The sequence below is a fragment of the Podarcis filfolensis genome, assembly GCF_964270895.1.
Source record: "Podarcis filfolensis genome assembly, chromosome: 12".
Taxonomy (NCBI): Eukaryota; Metazoa; Chordata; class Lepidosauria; order Squamata; family Lacertidae; genus Podarcis; species Podarcis filfolensis.
In genome coordinates, this window is record NC_139614.1 from 41,725,373 (window position 1) to 41,750,139 (window position 24,767).

General features: G+C 42.0%; 1 protein-coding gene and 1 long non-coding RNA gene across 2 annotated transcripts in view; one reads left to right on the forward strand and one right to left on the reverse strand.

Annotated features, from left to right (window-relative positions):
* The window catches only part of LOC310746367, a 345,446-nt gene that overhangs the window by 89,573 nt on the left and 231,106 nt on the right, over nucleotides 1-24,767 (reverse strand). The window lies entirely within an intron of this gene.
* CCNY (cyclin Y) overlaps nucleotides 1,977-24,767 on the forward strand; it is a 38,575-nt gene continuing 15,784 nt past the window's right edge. Inside the window, exons 1-4 of the mRNA XM_083580025.1 lie at nucleotides 1,977-2,051; nucleotides 9,271-9,305; nucleotides 19,129-19,229; nucleotides 21,226-21,261. Coding sequence (XP_083436151.1) covers nucleotides 1,985-2,051; nucleotides 9,271-9,305; nucleotides 19,129-19,229; nucleotides 21,226-21,261 — 239 coding nt within the window. The 5' untranslated portion in view covers nucleotides 1,977-1,984. The remainder of the gene's footprint in view (nucleotides 2,052-9,270; nucleotides 9,306-19,128; nucleotides 19,230-21,225; nucleotides 21,262-24,767) is intronic.

Below are 24,767 nucleotides of genomic sequence, written 5' to 3' on the forward strand. Positions count from 1 at the left end.
TTTATACCGGTGGTCCATAACTGTTCCCAGTCAGCAAACATAATGTTATGACCAATGTCTTGTGCCCATTTGATCATAGCTGATTTAACCGTCTCATCCTGTGTATTCCATTTCAACAGCAAGTTATACATTCTTGACAGATTCTTAGTATTGGGTTCCAATAGCTCTGTTTCTAATTTTGACCTCTCCACCTGGAAGCCAATTTTCCTGTCCTGTTTAAAAACTTCATTTATTTGGTAGTAATGAAGCCAGTCTCTTACTTTAGACTTCAATTTCTCATAACTCTGCAATTTCACCTTTCCCTCCTCATACTCTATAATTTCCCAATATTTTGGCCATTTGGATTCCATATTGAGTTTTTTCACTTCCTTAGCTTCCATTGGTGACAACCACCTGGGGGTTTTGTTTTCCAACAAATCTTTATATCGAATCCAAACATTATATAATGCTTTCCTGACAATATGGTTTTTGAAACCTTGATGGATTTTTACCTTGTCGTACCATAAATATGCATGCCAGCCAAATCTGTTATTGAACCCTTCCAAATCCAAAATGTCTGTATTTTCAAGAAGCAGCCAGTTTTTCAGCCAGCAAAAGGCCGCTGATTCATAATACAGCTTTAAGTCCGGCAGGGCAAACCCCCCTCTTTCTTTCGCATCAGTTAATATCTTAAATTTTATTCTGGGCTTTTTGCCCAGCCAGACAAATCTAGATATATCTTTTTGCCACCTCTTGAAACAATCCATTTTGTCCAAAATCTGCAATGTTTGAAACAAAAACAACATTCTCGGCAAGACATTCATCTTAATAACAGCAATTCGGCCCAACAAGGAAAGTCTTAAATTTGACCATATTTCTAGATCTTTCTTAACTTCTGTCCAACATTTCTCATAATTATCTTTAAATAAGTTCACATTCTTAGATGTCAAATTAATCCCCAGGTATTTCACCTTCTTTGCTACCGTTAAACCAGTTTCACTCTGAAACTTCTCCCTTTCAACAGCTGTTAAATTTTTGTCCAGTACTTTCGTTTTCTGTTTGTTCAGCTTAAAGCCTGCTACTTGACCAAATACTTGTATTAGTTCTAAAACTCTTTTCGTACTAGTGTCTGGCTCTTGCAAGGTTAAAACTAGATCATCTGCAAATGCTCTCAATTTATACTGTTTAGCTCCGACCTGAACCCCCTTAACCAGCTGGTCCTCTCTAATCATGTTTAATAAAACCTCCAGGACCGATATGAAAAGTAGTGGGGATATTGGGCACCCCTGTCGTGTCCCTTTCTCAATAAGCCATTCTTTCAGAGCTTTGTAGTATCTGGAGGTCAGTCCATCAGGTCCTGGAGATTTTCCCAATTGCATATTTTGAATGGCTCCCTCAATTTCTTGGTCAGTTATCTTCTGGTTCAAGATCACTCTACTTTGTTCAGAAATTTTTTGTAATCCATACTTTTAAAGAAATTCTTCTATTTCTATTTCATTGAGATCTTCCACATCTCAAGACAGTGTTGACAATACAGAGCCACATGGACCTGGTGGTCTTGACTCAGTAAAAGGACCTTCCTAGGTTCCTGTATCTCTTAACTCAGGCTAACCAGGAAAAAACAACAGCCACTCATTATGGGATTTGGTGAAACAAAGATCAATAATATTATTCCTCTCTGTTAGTGAAGTGGGTATATTACGTGCTAGGCATCAGAACAGTGGGAGGGCAGTATGTTGGATCTTGCCAGCTGTCAGTTCCACATCTGAAAATGATCTGACAGTAGCTGGTGTCCTTGTATGAACGATTTGCACAATACATGTTTATGCTGCAGTACAACTGATTTTTGCATCTACAAATTCTGCTTGAAAATATATCTGAATAGACTCAGCTCTTTCAAAAGAATTGGCTGTGGGTGTAGGGTCTCAAGGCCAAAGTTACTTAAATATGGACTCACATGGGGCATTATTTTAACGTTATCTCTCTTTTCTTTCAAGATCTGAACATGGAGTTCAACCCATCAGATCATCCACGGGCCAGCACAATCTTCCTCAGCAAATCTCAAACAGACGGTAGGTCACCAGTGTTATTATACAAACAACAAAAGATTCATGTGCACTTTATAATATACGCTTCATGCATAGTTTATAATATGCATATGGCCCTGTTGCAAGACCATACCTGATAACAATTTGGATAGATAATTAGCTATTATATTTATTTTATTTAAAAAGCCGTGGTTTGTGGCTGACCTGCTATTCAGACTGGGCCACTGGCTTGGATTGTTTTAACAGCAGCATCAGAAATGGAAATTAACCATGCAAGTCTTTCATCCTAAACATGTTCAGGATCCTAAACATGTTTAGCATGAGAGTCTTATTGACTTATTTTCATTTTTTAGGACTTTAACAAAATGATCTGTGAGAGAGAAATAATCTTGCCTTCTCTTGAGGCATAAATCTGAACTCTCTGTTTTTAAAGCGTTCCATCAGCTAGTGGGCTTGATGCAATCTGATAAATGAGGGCCGCATCCACACATAATCCTTTTTCCAAGACCACTTATGCGCCTATGTGCTATTGATTCTCAATAAGGGCTGTATTTCATAGTGAATTGTTATGTTTAGACTACTGGATTATTTATTTAGATTCCCCCCCCCAATCCTTTGTGTTTATCAACAATTAATCCTTTCCCATTATACAGACACAATTGTATAGTTAAGTGTTTTGAAATTGACATATTGTAGCATAGAATTCTCACATATTAACACGATACAAATCTTCCTTTTGAAAAGACTGTGGAGTAAGGTCTCACTTTGTTCTTAAGTTGTTGTGCTTTATATGAACCCATCTATTTAAGTCGGTGAGGACCAAGTACATTTACAAAGACTGGTCCTCTCTTGTACCAAATAGGCTGAGAGACAGTTCTTTTGCTCAAGGCACTGTTGCTTTGCAAGGACATGAAGCTACTTGCAACAAATTTTCCACTGGACCACACAGGCTCATGTTGTAAATGATGACTTGTTTTACACAACAGGCAAGAGTTACTTATTGGAAACTTTAGGAATAATTTTTCAACAAGTTAGTTCAGTTAGAGAGGCCTCAGAGCTGAGGTGGTTGATTTATAGCATTTTGCTTGCAGGCTGCACATTTTAAAAATAAAACAGTCTTTCTCCTTGCACTCATTGATCAGTGGAGTCGAACATCATCATTTATTAGTCTGGGTTTCTACAGCACCTGGAAATTAACAGTATTTGCCTTAGAGTGAACCTTGATGCAATCAGTGGAGGGAGATTCATTTACTGTTGGCTTATTCAATCTGTAGTGCTGGGCCTCAGTGATGATAGTTCCCCCTTGTTCTGAAGCTGTCAGGTATAATAAATGGCAATCATTTTGTCTCTGAAATGTTTTCTAGATATCCTTGACAAAAGTCAACCCTCTGTTAAGTCTTCTCTACCCCTCCTGTGATAGCATGTCCTGATACATAGCTGTCAACGTTTCCCTTTTCTTGTGAGGAACCTTATTCGGAATAAGGGAATTTCCCTTAAAAAAAGGGAAACATTGACAGCTATGTCCTGATATCACAAGCCAGTTCTGAGGTGTGGGGGCTCTGGGAAATAAGCTGGGCCCCCCAACCTAGTGGACCCTCAAGGGAAAGAAAGATAGAGGTGCCTGCTGCATATTATGTTGCTGAATGCCAAGGACCAAGCTGACCACTGCCACCCTTCTCTGCGTTCAGCCCAGTGCTCAGCAGAAAGTTACCAGTGGCTGCTGCAGCTTCCACCATCTTTGTTTTCCCAGAATGCATCTATAATTGGCTGGTGTGTGTCTGCTAGAGATATTCACAAAACAATTGCATCAAGACAGGGAGTAAGCTCTACAAGAGGGTAAAGAAAGCCATCCCCAATATGTTTTGGACTACATGCTGGCAGAGGCTGAGGGGGTTGGAGTTCAAAACTTATGGAGGGCTCCAGGTTGGGAAAGACTGATACAGAGGTATATGATTTCAAAAAGAGAATTGTTTTTCTGTGCAGTGTTTTCTTATGACTTAATGCAAGAGGAGCATTGGGAAATCAGGACTGTATCCAACTGTGTTCTGCACAGTGTAGGCCCATTGGAATACAGACCATTAATTTTAGTGGGTCTATCCTGAATTGAACCAACATGGAATACAACCCTCAGTGTGCCATGTGTGATCTCTAAAATCCTTTTAACACTTATGTAACCCTCAGTGGTTGCTGAAACAGAGATGAATCCCAATGGGGGAATGATTTCAGTAAACCCTTCTGCACCATGGCAACACCCTTCAGTGGTTTATCTGGGGTGGTGCAGATCAGAAGAAGCATAGTATAACAATAGATTTGGCTGCAGGATAGTTTCACTAAAGACCGACTCATCTCCTCCACTCTTAATGGAGTGTGAAAGAAGGATCACAATTGCCTGGTACCAAGACAAGTAAATTACACAGTTTGGTTAACCACAGAATGTCATATTGATCAGTTGGGGCAACAGGAACAAGCTTACTTTCACTTTCACTTTCCAGTGCCCATTTACAGCATTGCACTTGCTTATGTTGGCCTCCCTTCTAGATCATCAGGTAGTCTGACTTTGTGGTACCATGTTATTCTAATGTTCTGTGTGCAAGTCCTCATTGGCTAAGATCGTGAAATGAAGTAGGATTGGCAACAAAATCTAGAATTGGCAACAAAACACTTGGGAGATAACCAATGCAAATAGACATGAGAAGTGTGAATGGTCAGAAAAATATTGGGCTAAGCTGAAAAAATTCACAGGCAATATCATCATGAATTCCAGTTTCTGGAAACCTCAGAAGGGGTAGACTGCTCTTGTGCTCAGTTCCTGCTTGTAGGTTTCTCACAGGTATCTGGTTGGTCAATGTGAGAACAGGATGATGGACTAGACGGGCTCTAGCAGGCTTTTCTTATGTTCTAGGTTTTCACATCAGAAATGTTTGTAAATGAACATTTGGTGCAGTCTTGCAGTTTTGCAATTTGTTATTCCAGCGTCAGCAGGGAATATTGCATTCCAGCGATTGTAAAACTGGATTATTTTGCGGACCATTGTTCCAATTCTGGTTTTCTTTACAATCTACCACAGTCTTACATTAACGCCCAGAGTGTGGGAAGCCACTTGAACAGCTTCTGAATTATAAAACACCTTTATAATCAAGTGTAGTTTTCCTGTACTTGCAGAGTTAAGTCAAATGGAAAGCATTGCTAGGCAGTGGATTACTTCCTAGGTTTGTTTTTGGATGTCAGTTGATCAGGATACTACTGTCTAGGCCTGGGCAATATCTGGTTTTCAACAACATGATATATATCACCAGCTAAACGTCACGATATACCGATCGTGATGTCTGAAATAAGGGTGGACCTATGTAGAGGCATTCGATGGCTTCACGGTTTTTCCCCACATGGTGATTTTTGCAAAGCACACACATCATGATTCATGATATCTTGCCGGATCAAAAATTATGAAACCGCTATCACGGTATGGACTTCACACTGGTTTTGGACGATATATCAATACAGTCGTACCTTTGGTTGCGGACGGAATCTGTTCCGGTGGTCTGGTCGGATCCCGAGGTTTCTGCAACCTGAGGACCGCTTCTGCGCATGTGCAGATTGCTTCTGCGCATGTGCGCACAGTGAAACCCGGTAAAATACTTCTGGGTTTGCCACACGCGCATCCCAAAGTTTACGTAACCAGAGGGTTACGTTAACGGAGGTACGACTCTATATCGCCCAGCCCTACTATCGTCCTTGTCCAATTTTGTTGTAGCTTTAAGAACAACTTTCACTTAGAAAAGTTTTCCTTGGGGCAGGGAGATAGCCTGTGCTTTGCAACACTCTGTAATTGCTGTGAAAAGCCAGCCAGACGCCTAGTTGCATGCTGGTTCTGGTCTTCTGTGTGGACCTCTGCAAGCCAATGTAGGCTGACCAAGTGCCAGTACTGCAGGAGTTGGGAGTGCTAAAATATATACCAAGTACCTGTAACCTGTTGAAAGATGGCCTAAGGCAAAACAAAAAAGAAGCAACTTTTCCTACAGCCTACTCAGATTATAGGCACTGGGTCAAAACAGATTAGCCTGGGATTTGAATGTGGTTATGATTTTTATTATTGCTGCTGGAATTTTACTAATTATGCTGTTTTGTTGTTGCATGATGCTTCCTGCTGCTATGTTGACTTTGTTTTTGTAACTTTGGACACTTTTATAATCATGTTTTGCTGTGTTTAGATTTCTTAGCTGTTGTGCTTTTAATTGTGGATGTTTTTTATTTATTTAAAAAGGTGGAACACAAATAAATAAAATAAATATATATTGCTAGATTGTGCTTTCTGACATTTGTCAGAGGGATTTGGGTTCTGTGCTGTTGCTCTGAGGAGACCATGGCTATATATATGCCCATTTCTGATCCTCTGGATTGCAGCCCGCATCTTTGTATAATAAACTGGAACATCTTTTATTGTCGTGCAGCCTCTCGCTCCCGAAACGCTGCTCAGAATTTCTAAATTTAGGCGGTGCCTGCAAAAATATGTGAAATTCCATTCCCAAAATAAAACCGGTGGCATTGTGGAAGCCAGAGAAGAGCAGTTGGCAAGTAGGCTCTGGTGTTAGGAACAAATTCAGGTTGCGTTTGAATTTGCTAGTTGCGCACAAAACAGTTTGAGATGTATGTGGTGCTCTCATTTGAAGCCGAGGGATTAGCAGAGTCAGAAGAAGAGCATGATGCAGGTCCAGGAATAAGTTTTAAAGTTGCAGTGGAAAAGGAAAAAAGTGAAACGGAACTCTGAACAGGAATGAGGTGATAACAGGGCATAATCCCAGCATGGGACTCACAGGCAGTAACCCCCTGGACCTGCTCCTCGTCATCGTCAGTGCTTTATTTGAAAGAAAGAAAAAGTAGGTGACGATACATACACCCCTCTCCCACCCTTTCCCCTTTGCCTACCTCCTCTGCTGCTGCCACTGCTTCTCACCTCCTGGAGGCATTTTGGTGCAACCCACAGTGTGGTGTGGCCAGAACGACCGTTTCCTTGACATGCAGGCCACTTCAGCTATGCCACTTAGTGGTAGAACAAAGCAGTCCTCCTCTACCACAAAATGGCATGCCCAGAGTGGCCCACATCAGTGATGATGATGAAGAGCCACTGCAGGAGTTAGTGATAATTATGGTGAGGAGGTGGACTCACTGTGGAAGGGGGCTCCATGGAGTCCTTAAGGGTAAAGGGGACCCCTGACCATTAGGTCCAGTCGTGGCCGACTCTGGGGTTCCGGTGCTAATCTCGCTTTATTGGCCAAGGGAGCCAGCGTACAGCTTCTGGGTCATGTGGCCAGCATGACTAAGCCGCTTCTGGCGAACCAGAGCAGCGCACGGAAACGCCGTTTACCTTCCCGCCGGAACGGTAACTATTTATCTACTTGCACTTTGATGTGCTTTTGAACTGCTAGGTTGACAGGAGCAGGGACCGAGCAACGGGAGCTCACCCTATCGCGGGGATTCGAACCGCTGACCTTCTGATCGGCAAGTCCTAGGCTCTTTGGTTTAACCCACAGTGCCACCCGCGTCCAAGTGCCCTTAAAAACAAAACCATTCAAGCAGGGTGGAGCAAGGCCAGTTAAGGCTGTGGCCAGTACAGGAGGTGTGGCCTGTGTACAGTCCCGAGGGCCACATAGAGAGGCCTGCATTTTGCTCCCAGGCCTGAGCTGCCCAACCCCTGCCGTAGAGCAATGTTGTTTACCTTGGAGTACATTTTGTGGATGCACCGCTTTAGATTTAGCCCCCTCCCTGCTTGCTTGCCTCAGTTGAGTGAGATTGTGCTTGTTTGTTGCCAGTATGCACTTGTCAGCTTGAAAAGACCAAAGAAAATTCCACTTTTCATTTTAAGAGTTGAGGAGAAACCGAGTCAGCTTTTCTTTGAACTCGTGTAGTCCTTTGCTTAGATCAGTACCAGACAATTCCCTTAACTAGAAGAAACATAGCTTTTATTTCTGTACTAAATTATTTAAAAGCTATCAAAATGTGAGAGGTTGTAATTGATGTGTAATTATTAACTCAAGGATATTGCCTTTTGTCCTTTTGAAGTCTCCCACTAAAATTGTCTCTTACACACTGCACAAAAGACTACAGAAAAGCACAATAATAAGGAAAAAGTGCCTTTTCTCCCTTAATTTTAATGCTGCTTAATTTCACCCTATGGCACTAAAAAGCTTAACAGTTAAACTACACTTTCAGAAATTAGAACTGGGCACTTGGCTTTAAAAATAAAGCAAATTAAGAAACCATAGAATGCAATTTTTGTTGGTTGTTGCAGGAGCTTGTCAGCTGAACTTTTCAACCTGGATTTGATTGTATTCAGTTTCATTGAGGCTTGCAGCCTTACACCTGGGAGCTGGTCCCTTTGAATTCTGGCTTACTTCTGAGTATACTCATAGAGTGTTGCACTGTTAATGCCTGCTTTTTTCATCATGCACCATCTTTTCAGCTGGGTGTCCCTGGCACCTAAATAAAACAGATAATTATTGCATTTTGTTCTAAGGTCACCATGTGGTCAGCATGAGATGATATGAGATATGTTCAAGAATTCTTGTGGGGAGCAGGGGTGGAACTCTTGTAGGTGTGGGGACTCTAGAATTTTGGTTATATGTCCTGCATCAGCCATTCATTGGATTGGCATCAGCACACTTTTTGGATCTACAGCAGCAAGGATGCAGATGGAAGAAAAGGGGATGGTGGAGTGAACTAGTCCTGAATGAAATAGTTTGAGGTTCTGGAGGCAGCTTGTGTCTAATTTGGTATCAAAAACTTTTGGTTTGTCTTTTTAGCATATTGAAATATTTGAAATTGATCTGCAAGGATGTTTATTAACGGGTAAATCTCAATGTCTGTTAACATTTTCACATTGTTAAAAACACATTTAATTGGCAGGTGCCATTCAAGTACATCAAAAGCTTTCTTAGAGTTTATAACAAAGTTACAATTAAACTAAATGGGCTGTGCTTTTTTTTTTTGTTTATAAGCATTTATAAACCATCTAATGTTTAAACGTCTCAAAGCAATGTACAACATAACATTAGCACCATTTAATTTAGAAAGCAGAATTTTAATACACCTTGTTTTACTTTACACATGCCAAGCATTTGATTATTCACTAACTTAGCATTGAATTTAGTTTTTTCATTTTCCAATGATAGATTCTGTGGTTGGGAGAGTTAACTAAAATCAAACAAATTCATATAACATTCCTACAATGTGTTTTGTGTTTTCACAGTGAGAGAAAAGCGGAAGAGTCTCTTTATAAACCACGTAAGTGAAAAAACCGCAACTTTTTCTGGCTGAATAGCATCTTTTGAGTTTACACTAATAAATCTAAAAGTCTGGTTTTCAAGCAAATCAGCTGTCTAAATGTACAGCCAAAAGTTATTTAGAGACTGTAGAAAGAGACCTCCTGTATTATAGGAATCTGTTGCAGAAGCCTATGGCAAGGAAGTGTGCAAAAATTACGTTTTAGACTGGGGATGCAGTTTTAGACTGGAGATGCCCTTTTCTTATCTCCTCTTCTTGCCACATATTAGAACAGAAAAGTAGGGTGACGAAGCTAAATGAGCTGAATGGTTTTGCAGATGAATTTTAGGCTCAGTTGTGAATAGTATACATATATCTACATTATCATTTTTTCTCAGCAAAATGCATTCAACTTGAGACCTGATCTGTTGCCATCTTGCTGTGTAGTCAAGCAAAGCAGTAATTTAAATATGCATGTGTCATCTATCATGATCGGTTATCTGTGCTCCAATAACCTGTTATATAGACTGTTGCAATGTGCTGTCAGTGGGGCTACCCTTGAAAAAGTTCCAGAAGCTGTGAATGCTGTTGAATGCTGCTGCCTGGCTGGTTTTGGGGTCAGTGAGAGGGAATTATCTCCACCCTAATTCTCAAAACACTATACTGGCTGCCAGTGTATCTACTTGACCTGATTCAAGGTGTTCATACAAAGCCCTGAATGACTTGGGGCCCAAGGATTTGAAGGAGCGCCTTTCTCAGTATTCTCCGACCTGACTTTGTGATCAGTGGGAAGTCCTCTGATCATGGTTCCATTAGTGAAGGTGGCAAAGAGGAGAGCCACACAAGGCAGAACATTCTTCATGGCAGTACTCCACCTATGGAACTCCCTCCCATGAGAAATCTGCTTCTGGCTACGTTCAGGCACAATTTGAAAGCTTACCTTTTATCCATGCCTTTGGGTATGACTGGTGTTAGGGGAGTATTTTCTGCTACTGCTATTTTTACAGACGAGGATCTAGTTGATGTTTCAGGTGTTTTAAAATTAATGAGTTGTTTTATGAGGTTAACGGCCCTGTGCTTCCTTTTGGGAAGAAGATTGGGATATAATAACATAATTTACAACAACAACAACAACAACAATAATGGAACTGAAGTGCTTGTATTTTTACTGAAGGGTGTGTACCTAAGTACTAAACATTTACTAACTGGTGGTCCTAGGATTAGGTGAGACTCCTTTGTTATTAGGGTTTAATAGGAATGTAAGTGTTGCATTTTCTCTCTTTCTCTTCCTCCCTCCCTTCCCCAGTGCCCCCCACCCAGCTCCTAGAAACTTGCATAATATTAAACCTAATATCTGGCCTTTTCCAAAATATATAAATAATAATAATAATAATAATAATAATAATAATAATAATAATAATAATTTTTATTTATATCCCGCCCTCCCCAGCCGAAGCCGGACTCAGGGCGGCTAACAACACTAAAATAGTGCAACATTATAAAAACATTATAAAAATTAATTAAAATCAAAATTGATGGCAACCATAAACTAAAGTTTTGTAAAGATTGCCAAAGGAGGGAGTCAGGCTGTGCCCTGACCAAAGGCCTGGTGGAACAGCTCTTAATAAAAATAAATAAATAAATAAATAAAATGTAGGTGAAACTCCAGCAAGCGAAAATTCATCTTTTGACAACAGTCCATATGCTTTCCTCATAAATATACTGTTTTGCAGAACCAGGGAGAAATATGAAAAAAAAAATTCTTTTAAAACCTGAGAGCAGCTTCTCCTGTTTTCTTTTCCTTACCCCCATGTTGATATAAGTAATTTTGTTAATGTTTTTGCAGTTTCATTTTTTCTGCGCTCTCTCTCTCTCTCTCTCTCTCTCTCTCTCTCTCTCTCTCTCGTGTGTGTGTGTGTGTGTGTTTGTGTGTTTGTGCGTGCTTAGGAGTTGTAGCATGCAGAGAGGTTAACTCTTTGCTCCTGGTGCTGCCTTCTTGTTGAAAATCACCCCCTGATGATGTTGTTTGCTGAACTTCCATATCACGTCAGCCAAAATTCATAAAGCCTCATCTTCCTTCCTTCCTTCCTTCCTTCCTTCCTTCCTTCCTTCCTTCCTTCCTTCCTTCTTTCCAGCAGTGGTGCTCATTAAAGGATGAATAAATAAATAATATCAGACCTGCTGAAGGAAGGAAGCAACTTAAATGTAATCAAGGTAGCTGAGTCATTTATGACAGTAATTCTGAAGAACAATTTGGCTTCCCCATGCTCCTGAGCTAGTGTAACTAAGGATTTCTAGCTGGAGCCAAGATGCTACAAGGTCTTTTCAGCAAACAGTATATGTCAGTGGCTTCTCTCTTTAAAAAAATCTGTGGTGGATATTAGCCCTCTACTAAAATGAGTTTGACATTGCATTGTCTAGGGTTAACATGGGCTATTTTTTGATAACTGATATAAATTAATAGTTTTACCTGCACATAATGTGAAGAAGCCATGGTTTGTTTAACCATGGTTCGGTCAGCAAACTGCAAGTTGTCACAGATAGGGTTGACCTTGCCATCAGGCAAAGTAATTACCTTAGTTGGCAGGTGCTGGGGAGCAGTGACAGCAACCCTCTGGCTGTTCCCCCTAAGCCCTCAGCCATTCCCCTCTATGGGATGAAAGAGCTGTGTATGCTAAATTGCCTGTCCTGACGCTACCCAAACTGGCCTACTGACTTTAGGTGCTATGAAGGATGTTATCCTGCCACCAGTGCTGAAAGAAGATTCAGCTGCCAGTCCAGTCAGCATCTTTAGATGGAATGAGGAAGGGCACCATCTTATCCTTTGCATCAATTGGCAAAATATCTTGACTCTGCTCTGCTTGCAGATGAGCGAACAAACCATGGCTTGTTCTTCCAAAGTTTGTTTTTTCCAACCGTCCCCCATCTACTTCTAGTCTACTCATGGTGTTATTTTCCAGTTGCTCTTACTTTGTGCCTTGGCAGCTTGGCAAGCATCCGGGTTGGATGGCCAAGTAATACATGGTTAAGCAAAGGCCCTTGGGTTTGGACATAATTCCAAACCATAGTGAAAAAAAGGCCAAGATTTGTATGGATCAGAGCCAGTTTTGGACTGTGTTGCCTCACTGAATAAAGCATATCATACATACTTGAAAATGACTCCTTGCCTTGTGGTGCTTTTTTATAAGATGCTTAAAGTCTGAAGTACTCTGATCTCAACTGCTGTTTGTTTTGTCTCTCCAAACCTTTTCATACCCCTTTTTTTTTCAACCCACCTGGTTTTTTGATACTGTGTCATCTGTTATTCGGCTTTCAGTACTTTGGGTAGAGATATCAAGGCTTTTCCCTCCCACCCCCGCACACAACTTAAAATACCCCAGATTCTGTTAACATTAGAATAAAAATTGTGAGCCATAAAGGATTTATAAAACAGCAAAGTGAACTACAAGTGCTTCTGAGCTTGTCCATTTTAAAAATCTTTTTATCAGTGACTCTCAGGCTGCAGACTGTTCTGATTTTGATAAGAGGCATTCTGCTGAAGATTAGAGCTGCTACAACAGAGCTAAACAGTGGGGCTTTGAAAGTTCAAAAATGATGCACAGTGGTGAACCTGTGTGCCAAATAGCAGCAGCAATATATCTCCAGAGTTCCAAATGCGTTGTGGCAAAGACAAAACAAGAAAATGCCCCTAGCAATAATATCAGAACTTTGGTTCCTGGTCATTTCCTTTGTGGTTTTCTTTTGTGATTTAAAGGCCACTTGAAAGCAGGTGTTGGGGAAGGTTACTCTTGTTTTCCAAGCTGTGCTTTTTTCTCAGTTTCTGGCAAATGCAACTTGATCCTCAAAACATAAACCACTGCTTCCATTTTCTCTGCCTGCTGTCTTACAATGCTTTCCACAACCACAGCTTGTTCCGAACAGGCCCTGTTCAGATACTACTTACTGGGCCCAGGGTAGGCCGGAAGCAGTGTAGTTATAGGCCGGTTCCAGAGGCAGAGTATTTGGAAGGCTGGAAAGTGGGAACTTAGGTTGGCAGGATGTTTTTATCCGGGGATAAGTTGATGAAACTGAAGAGCAATCGGTCCTCAGGGCTGACACTTCTTAGGACCAGGAAAAGCTGCATTGGTCCACTAGATCATCTGTTGGGGCATCTGATACTGCCTAGCAGTGACCTTGGGTCCCAGTTCAGCCCTAAAATCCTTCAGCAGGCATGCTGCCTTGGTGCCCCCAGAAGGGAAGGTGCTTGAGTCTGGCTGGTAAGGCTGCTGATTTGAGACCCACATTTCCTTTTGTGGCTTTAGATGGCTCTGCCATTGCTGATAGGAAAGGGGAAGTTTCCTTCCTGGCTTGTAAGTTTGCTTGACTCTGCCAACACAAGTTCCGGCTTCACTCCTACCTTGGCAGCACAGGAACTGCATTTCAACTGTTATAGAAAAATAGGGGTGGTTGGGTTTGCTGCCCAACTCCCCAAGGCACTGAGTCCCCTAAGTCCATGATCGGTCAGAGATGAATGAATGGAGGCAGGATGCAGAGAAAGCAATGCAGATATTTATTTTTCTGTTGCAACAGAGTTCCCTCCCCTCCTAGCAAGGAGACAAGAGAGACCCAGAACCAAGAAGAAGCATCTCTCTTAAGGGTTTGCATTTTGGAGTGGAGAAGAAGGACATTCCCTCTACAAACAGTCAGAAATGACATCACACATAAGGTGGGGTTTCTGTGGTTCAGGCAGGCCAAGGTGTGATATCCCTGAGGATTTAGCAAGTTTCACATAGTTCCAGACACAGTTTACACAAAACATGAGCATTTGATAAGACAATCAGAATGCCTGTCAGACATCCTTCGGTGCAGAGCATCTGGGCAAACAATGAAAATTAATACAAAGGAGGTTCATAGATACAGGAGAGGAATCTCTTCAGGAACTTCCCCATGTTCTCAGCCAAGGGGGATTAAGGAGGCAGAGGAAATATCTAGAGTCTTTAGAAGAGCCAAGGTGGCTTTTGGATTGCTCTCCTGTACTATTTTAGACATGTGTGTTTACCTTGTGCAATTACCAACATTTATTCTATATTTGAGACCTTAGAATTCCTATAACACTACCCACAGCCATGGACTCTCCCATGCCCTGGGATCTGTACCGCATCCTTTTCAAACCTGGGACGCAATGCCCAGCAGTCCATTTGTTACATTCTCCTGATGGTAATGGTGTGGGAAGAAGGCAATTGCCAGACTTCTGAGACATGAGGTCCAGATTGGATGGACCTTTGGTCAGAACCAGTGGGGCTCTTCTTTCCTTCTGAAATAATGTAGAAACAACTTATACCAGAATTTTCTTGCAGTCAGATCAGGGCCAGCTGCACTGGGGAGTTTGTGAGGGAGGGGGAGGGCTTGACATGGGACCCTCGAGTGACCTCCTTTTCATGCTGTGGGCCCTGTGCATGAAGGCGCGGAGCCTCTCCCCTCCTATATATTTCCTCTGGAGGCACAATAAGGGCACAGTAATACCAGCCACAGCTCAAAAGGAGGAGGAAGAGGAGGAGGGGTGTGTGGTAGTGGCACTCTACCAACATATACCAGTCAACTGTCATTATATTTGCCCCAAAGGGTGTCACCTAATGACATTTGGCCTGAGTCCGGTTATTGCAGGTTCATTACGCATGTTTTTAGACTGCAATCATTTGCAATAGGCACCCATCCAGCAGACACAAGCTGAACTGGAGCCAAGGCTGCCACTTCCTCTTGTGCTAGTAGTCCTGGCTTCATTTTGGTTTGTATTTATTTTTACAAAAAGGTATCTTGAAGGAGCACAGGGGAGATGGTGATGATGATTGTATTTAAGTAGCCAACACCCTTTCTTCAGCTTACCAGAGTCTCTAAGCCTGTAAGCTTATCAGATTGTTACCAGCTTATCAAAGTCTCTAAGCCTGGAAGCAATGTTCCCAGAGACTTTAAATAAAACCTTCACAGCAACTTTTCCCAGAATCTGATGAAGGTTTTCGGAGTTGCCTTGGTTCATAATGAAGAGCACTCCAAGAAATCTTCACCAGTTTGCTGGATAAAGGTTGTTTGTAGTCTAGATGTGGGGTTGGACTAGATGACCCTCAGGATCTCTTCCAACTCTACACTTCTTACTTCTATGGGAAGATGGAAATAAAGAAGAAAATAGTGGAAGAGGAGAGCAGAAGCCCAGGAGATCTAGGAAAGCAATTATCTGTAAAGCCCCTTAACAGTTTTGGGTAAAGTAGCAGTGGACTTGGTGTCCACACTTTCTGACAAACTTTTTTTTTTAGAGTTGTTGGTTTGTGCTTTTGTATTTTATGTTTTTCCTCTGTAAGTGCAGGGTGCATCTCGGAGCAGTGCAAGTTGGCTCCCCTGTACTGTAATTCCAGAGCAGTGCTTTCTTGCATTCTTCCTAATACAGACAGCGTGCTTTTAAAATGGCAATGTGGAAAGGACAACTGAGAGGTGCAGATGTTTGTTGGCATCGTACAAAAGTGTCAGAAATAAATACTATTGTGGTAGCGTTGAAGATAGCAGTGTCATAGAGTTCGTGCTCAATTGAAATAGTTTCTGCAGGTCCCAGTTCTGTTTATCTTAAAACCAGTGGGTCTCAAACTGTATAGGGAGGACACAAAGTTCCAGGGAGGGTTGGGACCCAGAAGCAAGTGAAGCCTTTCTCCTACCACTATCAATGACCAAGGTAGATGGAACATCTTTCCCAGTATAGGGTTCCTCATTGATCCATAACATTTGTTGCATTGGCTGTGCAAGACGGTAACTCAATATAAAAATGTTGCTTTTTACTAATGATGATCCAAATGTGTGGAGTAGCTATACCTCAGTAATAAAGTGCATGCTTTGCATTTGCAAGGTTCCCAGGTTCACATCCCAGTGTCCCTTGTTCAATTATCTGCAGCAGTAGCCTTAAGAGAGCTGCTACCAGGCAGTATGGACAATATTGGGCTTGAGGTGGACCGGTAGTCCAACACGATATGATTCAGCTTCATCTGTTCTGTATAAAAGTGTTGGATTTTTTTTTTTTAATGTAGAGCTTTCGATGAGATTTGAATTCAGCTTTTTGCCAGCTTGATCTGTTTTTTTCTTCTCTTAAGGGTCAGCCTGTTGGTTCTAATATGTGTTCAGAGGCTTAGATGTGTAAAGTAGCAGGTGGTGGGACAGAAGTTGTGAGTCACCTAAGTCATTTCCTTCTTTCATCACAGATAATAGGTATTTCTACAATATTTACACACCATCCTCTGATTGCTTAGCACAAAGCCTTTGCCAGCTTGGTGCTCTCCAAATATTTTGGACTACAACTCCCATCAGCCCCAATGATCATGAATAGCTCCACAATTAAGCCTGGTTCACCACTTGCACATTTATTGGCTGCAGCATCCAGTCCGGTGTGGACTGGAGTAGGTAAACTTTATGGGTGCATTCTTACTATTAATCCGCCCCCCCCCTTTATCCTGTTTTGGATATTACCCAGCTTATTCTTGGTCCTGGAATAAAGGTTATGATGAAATAGCAGCAGGACACCCCTTACTTCTCATGGTCATTCATTGGGAGTGGGAGTGGATTAGTGAGAACAGAGGGATGAGGACACCTTCGTAGTGTACCCATTACACATGGCATAGATGGAGCTGTGAATATATATAGCATCCATTGTTAGCTATGTAGGCTGGGCATAGGTCTCTTATCTGCTTTTCAGTTTGAAGACCAAAGAAAACCAAATTAAGAAATCGTTTCAAAGTCTCTGCTGAAAGACACATATTTGTTTACTTCTGAACATGGGGTAAACCAAGATGACCTCCTTCAAGAAAAATTTCTTTGCTGGATAAACCTCTTTTGTTGTTGTTGGTTTCAAATCTTCCTTTCTTTTGTCTCATGGAGAAGTGTTGACTTAGTACAGAGATGCCTGAAGTTGATTGGGCACGTGGTAGATGGCATAGTCACACATATTGTGTGGTGGTGAAAGGGGCAAAGAAGGCTAATTTGGTTTTTCCATCACATCCTTGAGTAGTTGGTCAGCAGAGCTATTCCATGTGGAGAGTGGACTTACCGTCCTCCTTGCGAATGCTTTGGGTTTCGAGCTCCGCTAACCCAAAAGTAGATGCTCCCGGTTGCAAACTTTGCCCCGGGATGTGAGCGGAAGTCGTGTGGCAGCAGCGGGAGGCGCCATTAGCAAAAGCACGCCTCATGTTATGAGCGATTTTGGCTTAATAACGGACCTCCGGAACGAATTAAGTTCATAACCGGAGGTACTACTGTATTGGAACTTAGGCAATAAAATAACTTGTCGTCTTGTTGAGTTGAATGCTCCCATTATAACAGATTCACAACTTCTTGCCTGGTCTTGTGGGATCAGTTTAATGGTAGACCAAATGCTTGTATAACATGCTCCCTCGACCCCTGTGCACCGTAACTTTATTTAAGCTAGCTGAGTTGGATAGGTGGGTCCAGGAGTGGTTGGTGTGTGTGTGTGTGTGTGTGTGTGTTGCCACAGTAACAAATGCTCCTTTTCTGGGTAAGGTGCTTCCGCAGGTGATAGCAGTCCAGCTGCAGAAACTCTTGAAGGAAACTGATTACCGTATATACTCGAGTATAAGCCGACTTTTTCGGCCCATTTTTTATGCTGAAAAAGCCCCCCTCGGCTTATACTCGAGTGAGGGTCCTTTCAGGCTGCTCCGGAGGAACGAGCAGGCTGAAAGCAGCCCTTTTGGGCTGCTTGTTCTTCCTCCACCGCTGCTGCCACCACCAGGTTTGTGGTGTGGTGAACCGGCTTATACTCAAGTCAATAAGTTTTCCCAATTTTTGTGCTAAAATTAGGTGCCTCGGCTTATATTCAGGTCGGCTTATACTCGAGTATATACGGTATGTTGATTCACTTCAGTATGGGTTCGGGCCTGGTTTTGGGACAAAACCGGTCTTGATTGCTCTGATGGAGGACCTTCTTCAGGAGAGGGACAGCAGCTGGGTTTGCTGTGTGGAGCATCTGTGTGATCAGCTACTGCTGATGAGCTGCTGGGTCAGGTTCACAGTTTTGTTGTTAACATATAAATCCCTGAACAACTCTGGACCAAGTTACTTGAAATATAATCTGATCCTGTATAGACCACTTAGATCATTTCAAAAGTTCTACTCCTGATACTGCAGCCTGCAGAATATGATAGGGTGGTGAACAAAAAGCAGGTACATTCTGCTGTTTCCCCTGTAATATAGAATGGCTTTTTATCTCACACACGTGAAATGTTAACTATCAGTTGCTTCAGTCATCTTGTAAAGACCTCTCTTTTTGCCCAGGCTTCTCCTGACCCATAAAACCAGACGCTTAAAAATAATTTACATGAATTCCCTGCATTCCTCCTTTTATTTGTGTTTATATGCTTTTATACTACTGTTTTTGTTTTAATAATATTGTTTGTTGCTTTGTTGTTCTTGTACACCGCTTAGAAAATTTAAAAATACTAAGGGGTTTAGAAATGCCTTTAAAGAAATAAATAATAAGTAAACCAGTTTCTTCAGTCCTAGTCATTGTATTTTGAAATGAAAGTGTGGTGGTTGCATTCTACTTATGAACCCATGCAAACATTTTTTTTGTGTGTGTGTGTGTGTTTGAATCAAATTGTCCCCATTTGCTTTATTGAGCCACTAGCAAAGTCTCATTTCTGTGTGATTCATGAGGTACCAAGCCCTGAAAAAAAGAATTCCCAGACCCCTGTTGACTTGAGTGTGCCTACGTGTGTGTGCAAGAGACAGAGAGAAACTGTTTACTCAGTGTTGTGCTGTCTAAGGAATGCCTTTGGTCCAACGTCACTGCCACTATTCTTGTATGTTTGCCTTCTAGCATGCTCCTGGCCAACTGAGAAGGAAATACAGTTCCTGTTCCACTATTTTCCTGGATGACAGCACAGTCACTCAGCCCAACCTCAAGTATACAATTAAAAGGTGGGTATGGTGGCGTTTTTTGTTTTTGTTCACTTATTTCTCCATAATTGCTTCTATAACAAAGGCACTCCAAAAGTGGAGGGAGGAGCTAATCCAGCCTTTCCCAACCTGGTGGGTGCTCTCCAGATGTTTTTGCAGTATATCTCCCATCATCCTTGCCCATTTGGCCAGGCAGGCTGGAACTGATGGGAGTTGTAGTCCGAAACAGCTAGGTTTGCTTTGAATGAAGCGCTCCAGTAATAAACCACATGCTTGCTGGCTTGTTCAGATCTGGTCTGAATGCTTGAAGTCAACATTTGGCTTCAGAAGTCTTCTATGTTTTGTTTTTTTACACATTAAACTGAACACAGGTACAAGCTATCTCTGCACACGTACAGGTGTTTGTGTGAAAGAGTGTTTTTGTACAGTTCAGCTATTGCGTACACAGCAACACAAGATTGTGTACACATTGAACTTTCCATGTGAATAACTGTATGAGTGTACAGCTCAAGTATGCTGTACACAAATTGTACACTTGTGAAACTGCTATAGTGAAAGAACTGTGCCATCAGTGAACACAAACATTTGTTTTTCCCCAAGGAAACCTTTGATTTTGCTGCTGCAGTCAGGTTTTTAGTCATCTGCTCAGACTTACATGTGGATGCAAACACACCATAAACCTTTGACCCATTAGCATCATTGATGTTTATATTCAAAAGTTGTGGTTGAGCTTTGCAATTACCATGACACCGAAATGCTAGCATATTTGTTTGTAAAAAATAGTGCAAACTTCTAGAAGAGGCATAAATAACCCCTTTGTGTCCTTTCTTTCTTTCCTCTCCTCCCCAATTTGCTCCCAAAAGCTTTTGAAACCCCATAAAAGGCAAATCATAGTATAATTGGACCGTGCTGTCTGTGTTAACTCATGATGCATTGGAAAAATAGTGGTTTTTCTTGTAAAAGTCCTTTTGAGGAGAAAATCTGGCTAGACACACACACACACACACACACACACACACACACACTGTAAAGGACGCAGTGGGAAGTTGCAAGCCCATATAAGACTAGCAAACAGTAAATTGTTGATAATAGAAGTAGATTGTTGTTCAAGAAGTAGATGCTATAAAATATCTTCTCTATTTTTCTGCTTCCTTTTAGGTTTTCTGTTAATCTCCTCTGAACAGTTAGAGCAATAGTTCTTACTGCTTCCTCCTCTAGATTACCTGCTATTATTCCTTTTCCATAGTCAATTGATAAAACTCTTCTCCCCAAACTGATATCCTTATACCAAGTCTACCCCCTATTGCTGGTCTCTCTTTCTGTTCTCTCTCTCCCTCCTTCACTCAGTTCAGAAATTGTCCTCCTTGCTGCAATTGCATCTGACCTCTCTGTAAGTTTCTGCGCTGGATCACTGTCAGTTTCTGCAATTTGTCCCCTTTTCCCGTTCCACTTTTGTTCCTCCCAATTGCAACTCCACGGCCTATCCAAAATATTTTGCAAGTCGAAGTATCTACACTTTGCTTGTGGTGCTGCAAAGGATATTGGGATGCACTGCTCCAATTGCACTAGATTTGCTGGTGTGCTAGTTTCACTGATGCCCCTAAAAGTATTGCATTCCCAAGCTACCACTTGAACTACTTGCGAGGCAGGTTGACCTGCCCCGCACCCGCCTGATGCTGCTCTCGGCACACGGAAGACCTCTGCCACCGCTGGCGGTTTCAATTCCCTCTCCTCTTTTGAATCAATTTCTTTTAAAGTGCGCTTCTCTCAAAGATCTGAAGAAGCACTTTATTTAGTGCTGTGCAGATGGATGGGAGCTAGCCCTGCGTGCTACAGGTTAACATCCACTACTTTGTTTATTGATCCCTGCTCTCTCCCTTGGCAAGAAACAGGTTGTCTGAGCCTTCTCAGAAGGTTAAAAATGGTTGTCAAAGCTTAGTAATGTGACTTTGTAGAAAACATTAAATTTGTATCCCAGATCACTAACTCTGTATTTTCACTCTGTTTTCTTTTACAGTGTAGCTCTTGCAATATATTACCACATCAGAAACAGGTACGTTTATGTTGGGAGACCCAATTATTCCCCTGCCCTGCCATTCATTAGTTTCCTCTCGCCCTCTGTTTAATTGCCTGTTGTTAACGTGTGCAAGCAATAATACCTGGTGTAGGACCAATTCATATGTTACCTCAGCGGCAACAACAGTTCTCCAGGGCTTCAGACGGGGGTCTTTCTTAGCCCTGTCAGCCGACACCAGAGATTGCACCTGGAACCCTCTACCCTGGCCTTTGACACTTGAGATATATATATATATATATATATATATATATATATTTATTTTTCTAGGGCCCATCAAATTGTTGGGACTGTGATTTGTTTTAAACTGTTTTAAATATTGTATTTTGAAATGGCTGCAGTTTGCCCTGGCAGCTTATGGTAAAGGGCAGGCAAGAAATCTAAATAATCAATAAAGAGGATTAGGCAAATTTCCGGAAGGCAAGGTAATCAGTGGCGGCCTGCCACAATGGCTATGCTCTACAATGGCATTAGGCCTCTGAATACCACTTGATGGTAATCACAGGTGGGCAGAGTGGTGTTGCACTCATGTCCAGCTTGTCCCACAGATATCTGGTCAGCCACTGTGAGAACAGGATTATCTTTATTTATACTCTGCCTTTTCTCCCTAATGGGACTCGAGGCAGCTTTATAAATTGTCTTGCCAAATGCAAGGTGGTTCTTTTAAAATGGGATTCAGAAGTAATACAAAACACAAGTGAGTGGGAAGATAAAATTTTATTCTAAACAGCAAGCAATATATACATACCAAGCAAGCACCTCAATCTGCCACTTGGAAGCCCTCAAGACACGGCGAAGTGACTCCCCAGGTAGCCTCAGGTTGCACGGCTCCACAACCGTCAGTCCATGCACGAGCTTCTCTCTAAAACTCTGCCCACAACCATCTGATTTATAGATAGCTAGCCTGTGTGGTTTGCCCGACTGGCTACGTGCAGATTATTCATTAGCCACCCTCTCCCAATGCCTCACTTTCACCAAACAATGTCCAGCATCAAAGAAGGTACCTAGCCCTATCACTTCCTTCTACAGATTAGGACATTAAAGGCTGCTCTCATGCCTTCAAAGAACTTAAGGGGCAAGGAGAGGAAGAAGGAACAGAGGGCAGGAAGAGGGCAACCGTGTCAGATCATTAACTCCTCGAAATACAATTTTATCTTCCGGGTAGATTACCCGTACACAAATAAGAACTGCTAAAAACATGAGAAAATCATTTTTTAAAAATTAAACATTAATAGGATTAAAACTTACATGCATTTATAACATCTATTAAAACTATACCAATAATTGCAAGAATGGCATGGCACCAGCCCTTTCATTAAAAGCAGTGAGTTCCCCAAAGCCTGTCTGAATAAAGCCGTCTTCACCTGCCAGTGGAATGACAGCAAGGGGGGAGCTAGTCTAGCTTCTCTAGGGAGGGAGTTCCAAAGCCTGGGAGCAGCCACCGAAAAGGCCCTCTCACATCCCCATCAAGCCTGCCTGTAGGGTGGTGGAACTCAGAGAAGGGTTTCCCTCAAAGATCACAAAACCCAGGCAGGGCCTGTACTAGATGGGCCATTGTCCTGATCCAACAAGCTCGTCTTATGTTTTTAAGATGACAACAACAAAAACAACACTATTGGAAGCTTTTGCTCTGCAACTGTGATATGAATCCTTCCCTACTTGATCGTCACCTGGAAGAGCAATGACAGAATAAAAAATGTGTAAATTGGCCATGCCCATATGGCTCTGGGATTCCAAACACTGTAACAACACTATTGGATGCGGCTCTTAAAATAAGGCCAGGTCTCAACTTTCAAATGTTCATTGTCTGCTGAGCTTGCGTAATTCTGATGGTGGCTTTTAAGTTTCCTTAGAATTTAGACCAGCTTAGCAAGTTCCTTAGACAGAGAGCAGGAATGCAGGGCAGGTGTAGGGTGGAAGGAGAATATACTCACATCCTGAAGTAGCGGGGCAGCAAAGCCACTAAAATCCTATCTCCTAGAAACTGGAAGTCTTGCCAAAGATTCCCTTTTGATTTCTTGGTGTTTCTGCAGACATAATATTAGCTGGCCCTTAACTAGGGTTGATGGCTCAAAGTCAGGTTTGGGGATTATGCTCCCTTTGCCATTTCTCTCTCCCCTTGCTCTTATTTCCCCCTCTTCCTATACTGATTATCACAAACTTAGGTGTGCTCTAAAAATAGTTTTCAGAACTCTGGAAATGAGTTGGGCATGAGCTTGGGGGCAGGTAAGAGCTGCAGCTGCTGGTGGTGGTTTTGTTCTTTTGCAATCTAACCAGTAATAATTTATAATAATTTATTATTTATACCCTGCCCACCTGGCTGGGCTTCCCCTGCCACTCTGGGCGGCTTCCAACAGAACACTAAAAACAGAACACAACTCCAAACATTAAAAACTTCCCTAAACAGGGCTGCATTCGAATGTCTTATAAAAGTCAGATAGTTGTTTGTTTCCTTGACATTTTACTGGAGGGCGCCACTACCGAGAAGGCTCTTTGCCTGGTTCCCTGTAACCTCACATCTCACAGTGAGGAAACTGCCAGAAGGCCCTCGGAGCGGGATCTCAGTTTCCGGGCTAGATGATGGGGGTGGAGACGGTCCTTCAGGTATACAGGACCAAGGCTGTTTAGGACTTTAAAGGTCAGCACCAACACTTTGAATTGTGCTCAGAAACATATTAGTAAAAACAGTAATTTTTTTCAAGTGGAAATTGCTGTGGGAATCTTATTGTGGTTGTCAGTACACAGGGCGTTCTCCATGCGCCCTCTGCTGGATCTCCAGGATATTGTGCTTGGCTCTGAGCTGGCTCAGAGCAAAGGTCCTGTCTAGTCCAGCATCCTCTTTGACCCTACAGGCAGCCAGCTAATGCCCATGGGAAGCCCTCAAACAGGGCAGGAAGACAGTAGCCCTCTCCCATTGTTCCATAGCAATAGGTTTTCCATTACAAACTGCCTCTGATCCTGCAAATAGTATTTATTTATTTATTTATTTTATTATTATTACTCAGTCACTTTTTAATGGAATGGAATCTTAAAATGACTTACAATATAATACAAAAATTAAAACTAACGTAAAGCTAAATCAAAATAAAAGCTGAAAACATGGATATATGTAAAAACCAACCTAACAAATCCCAACCACTAAGAGAGGCCTTTTGCAACAGTTTTATTGTGGAACAATCAGTGACTTAAGACTGGAGCAATTCCACTTCTTCTCTGCATTTCAGCACAGATTCTCCCTCCACAACCTGTAGAATAGGATTTCCCAAACTGTAGTCCATGGGCCACTGGTGGACCATCAGCTTCGTTCAGGTGGTCTGTGAGATGTCTGTAAACAAATCCAATTAAAGCTCATACAGAGTACATCACAGTAAATATAGCCATTAGCCATCATGATTTGTAGCCTGATCCTCTGTGAATTTGCCTGATTCTTTTTAAATCCATCTAAAGTACTGGTCACCCTTGCATGTAATGACAGTGAATTCTAC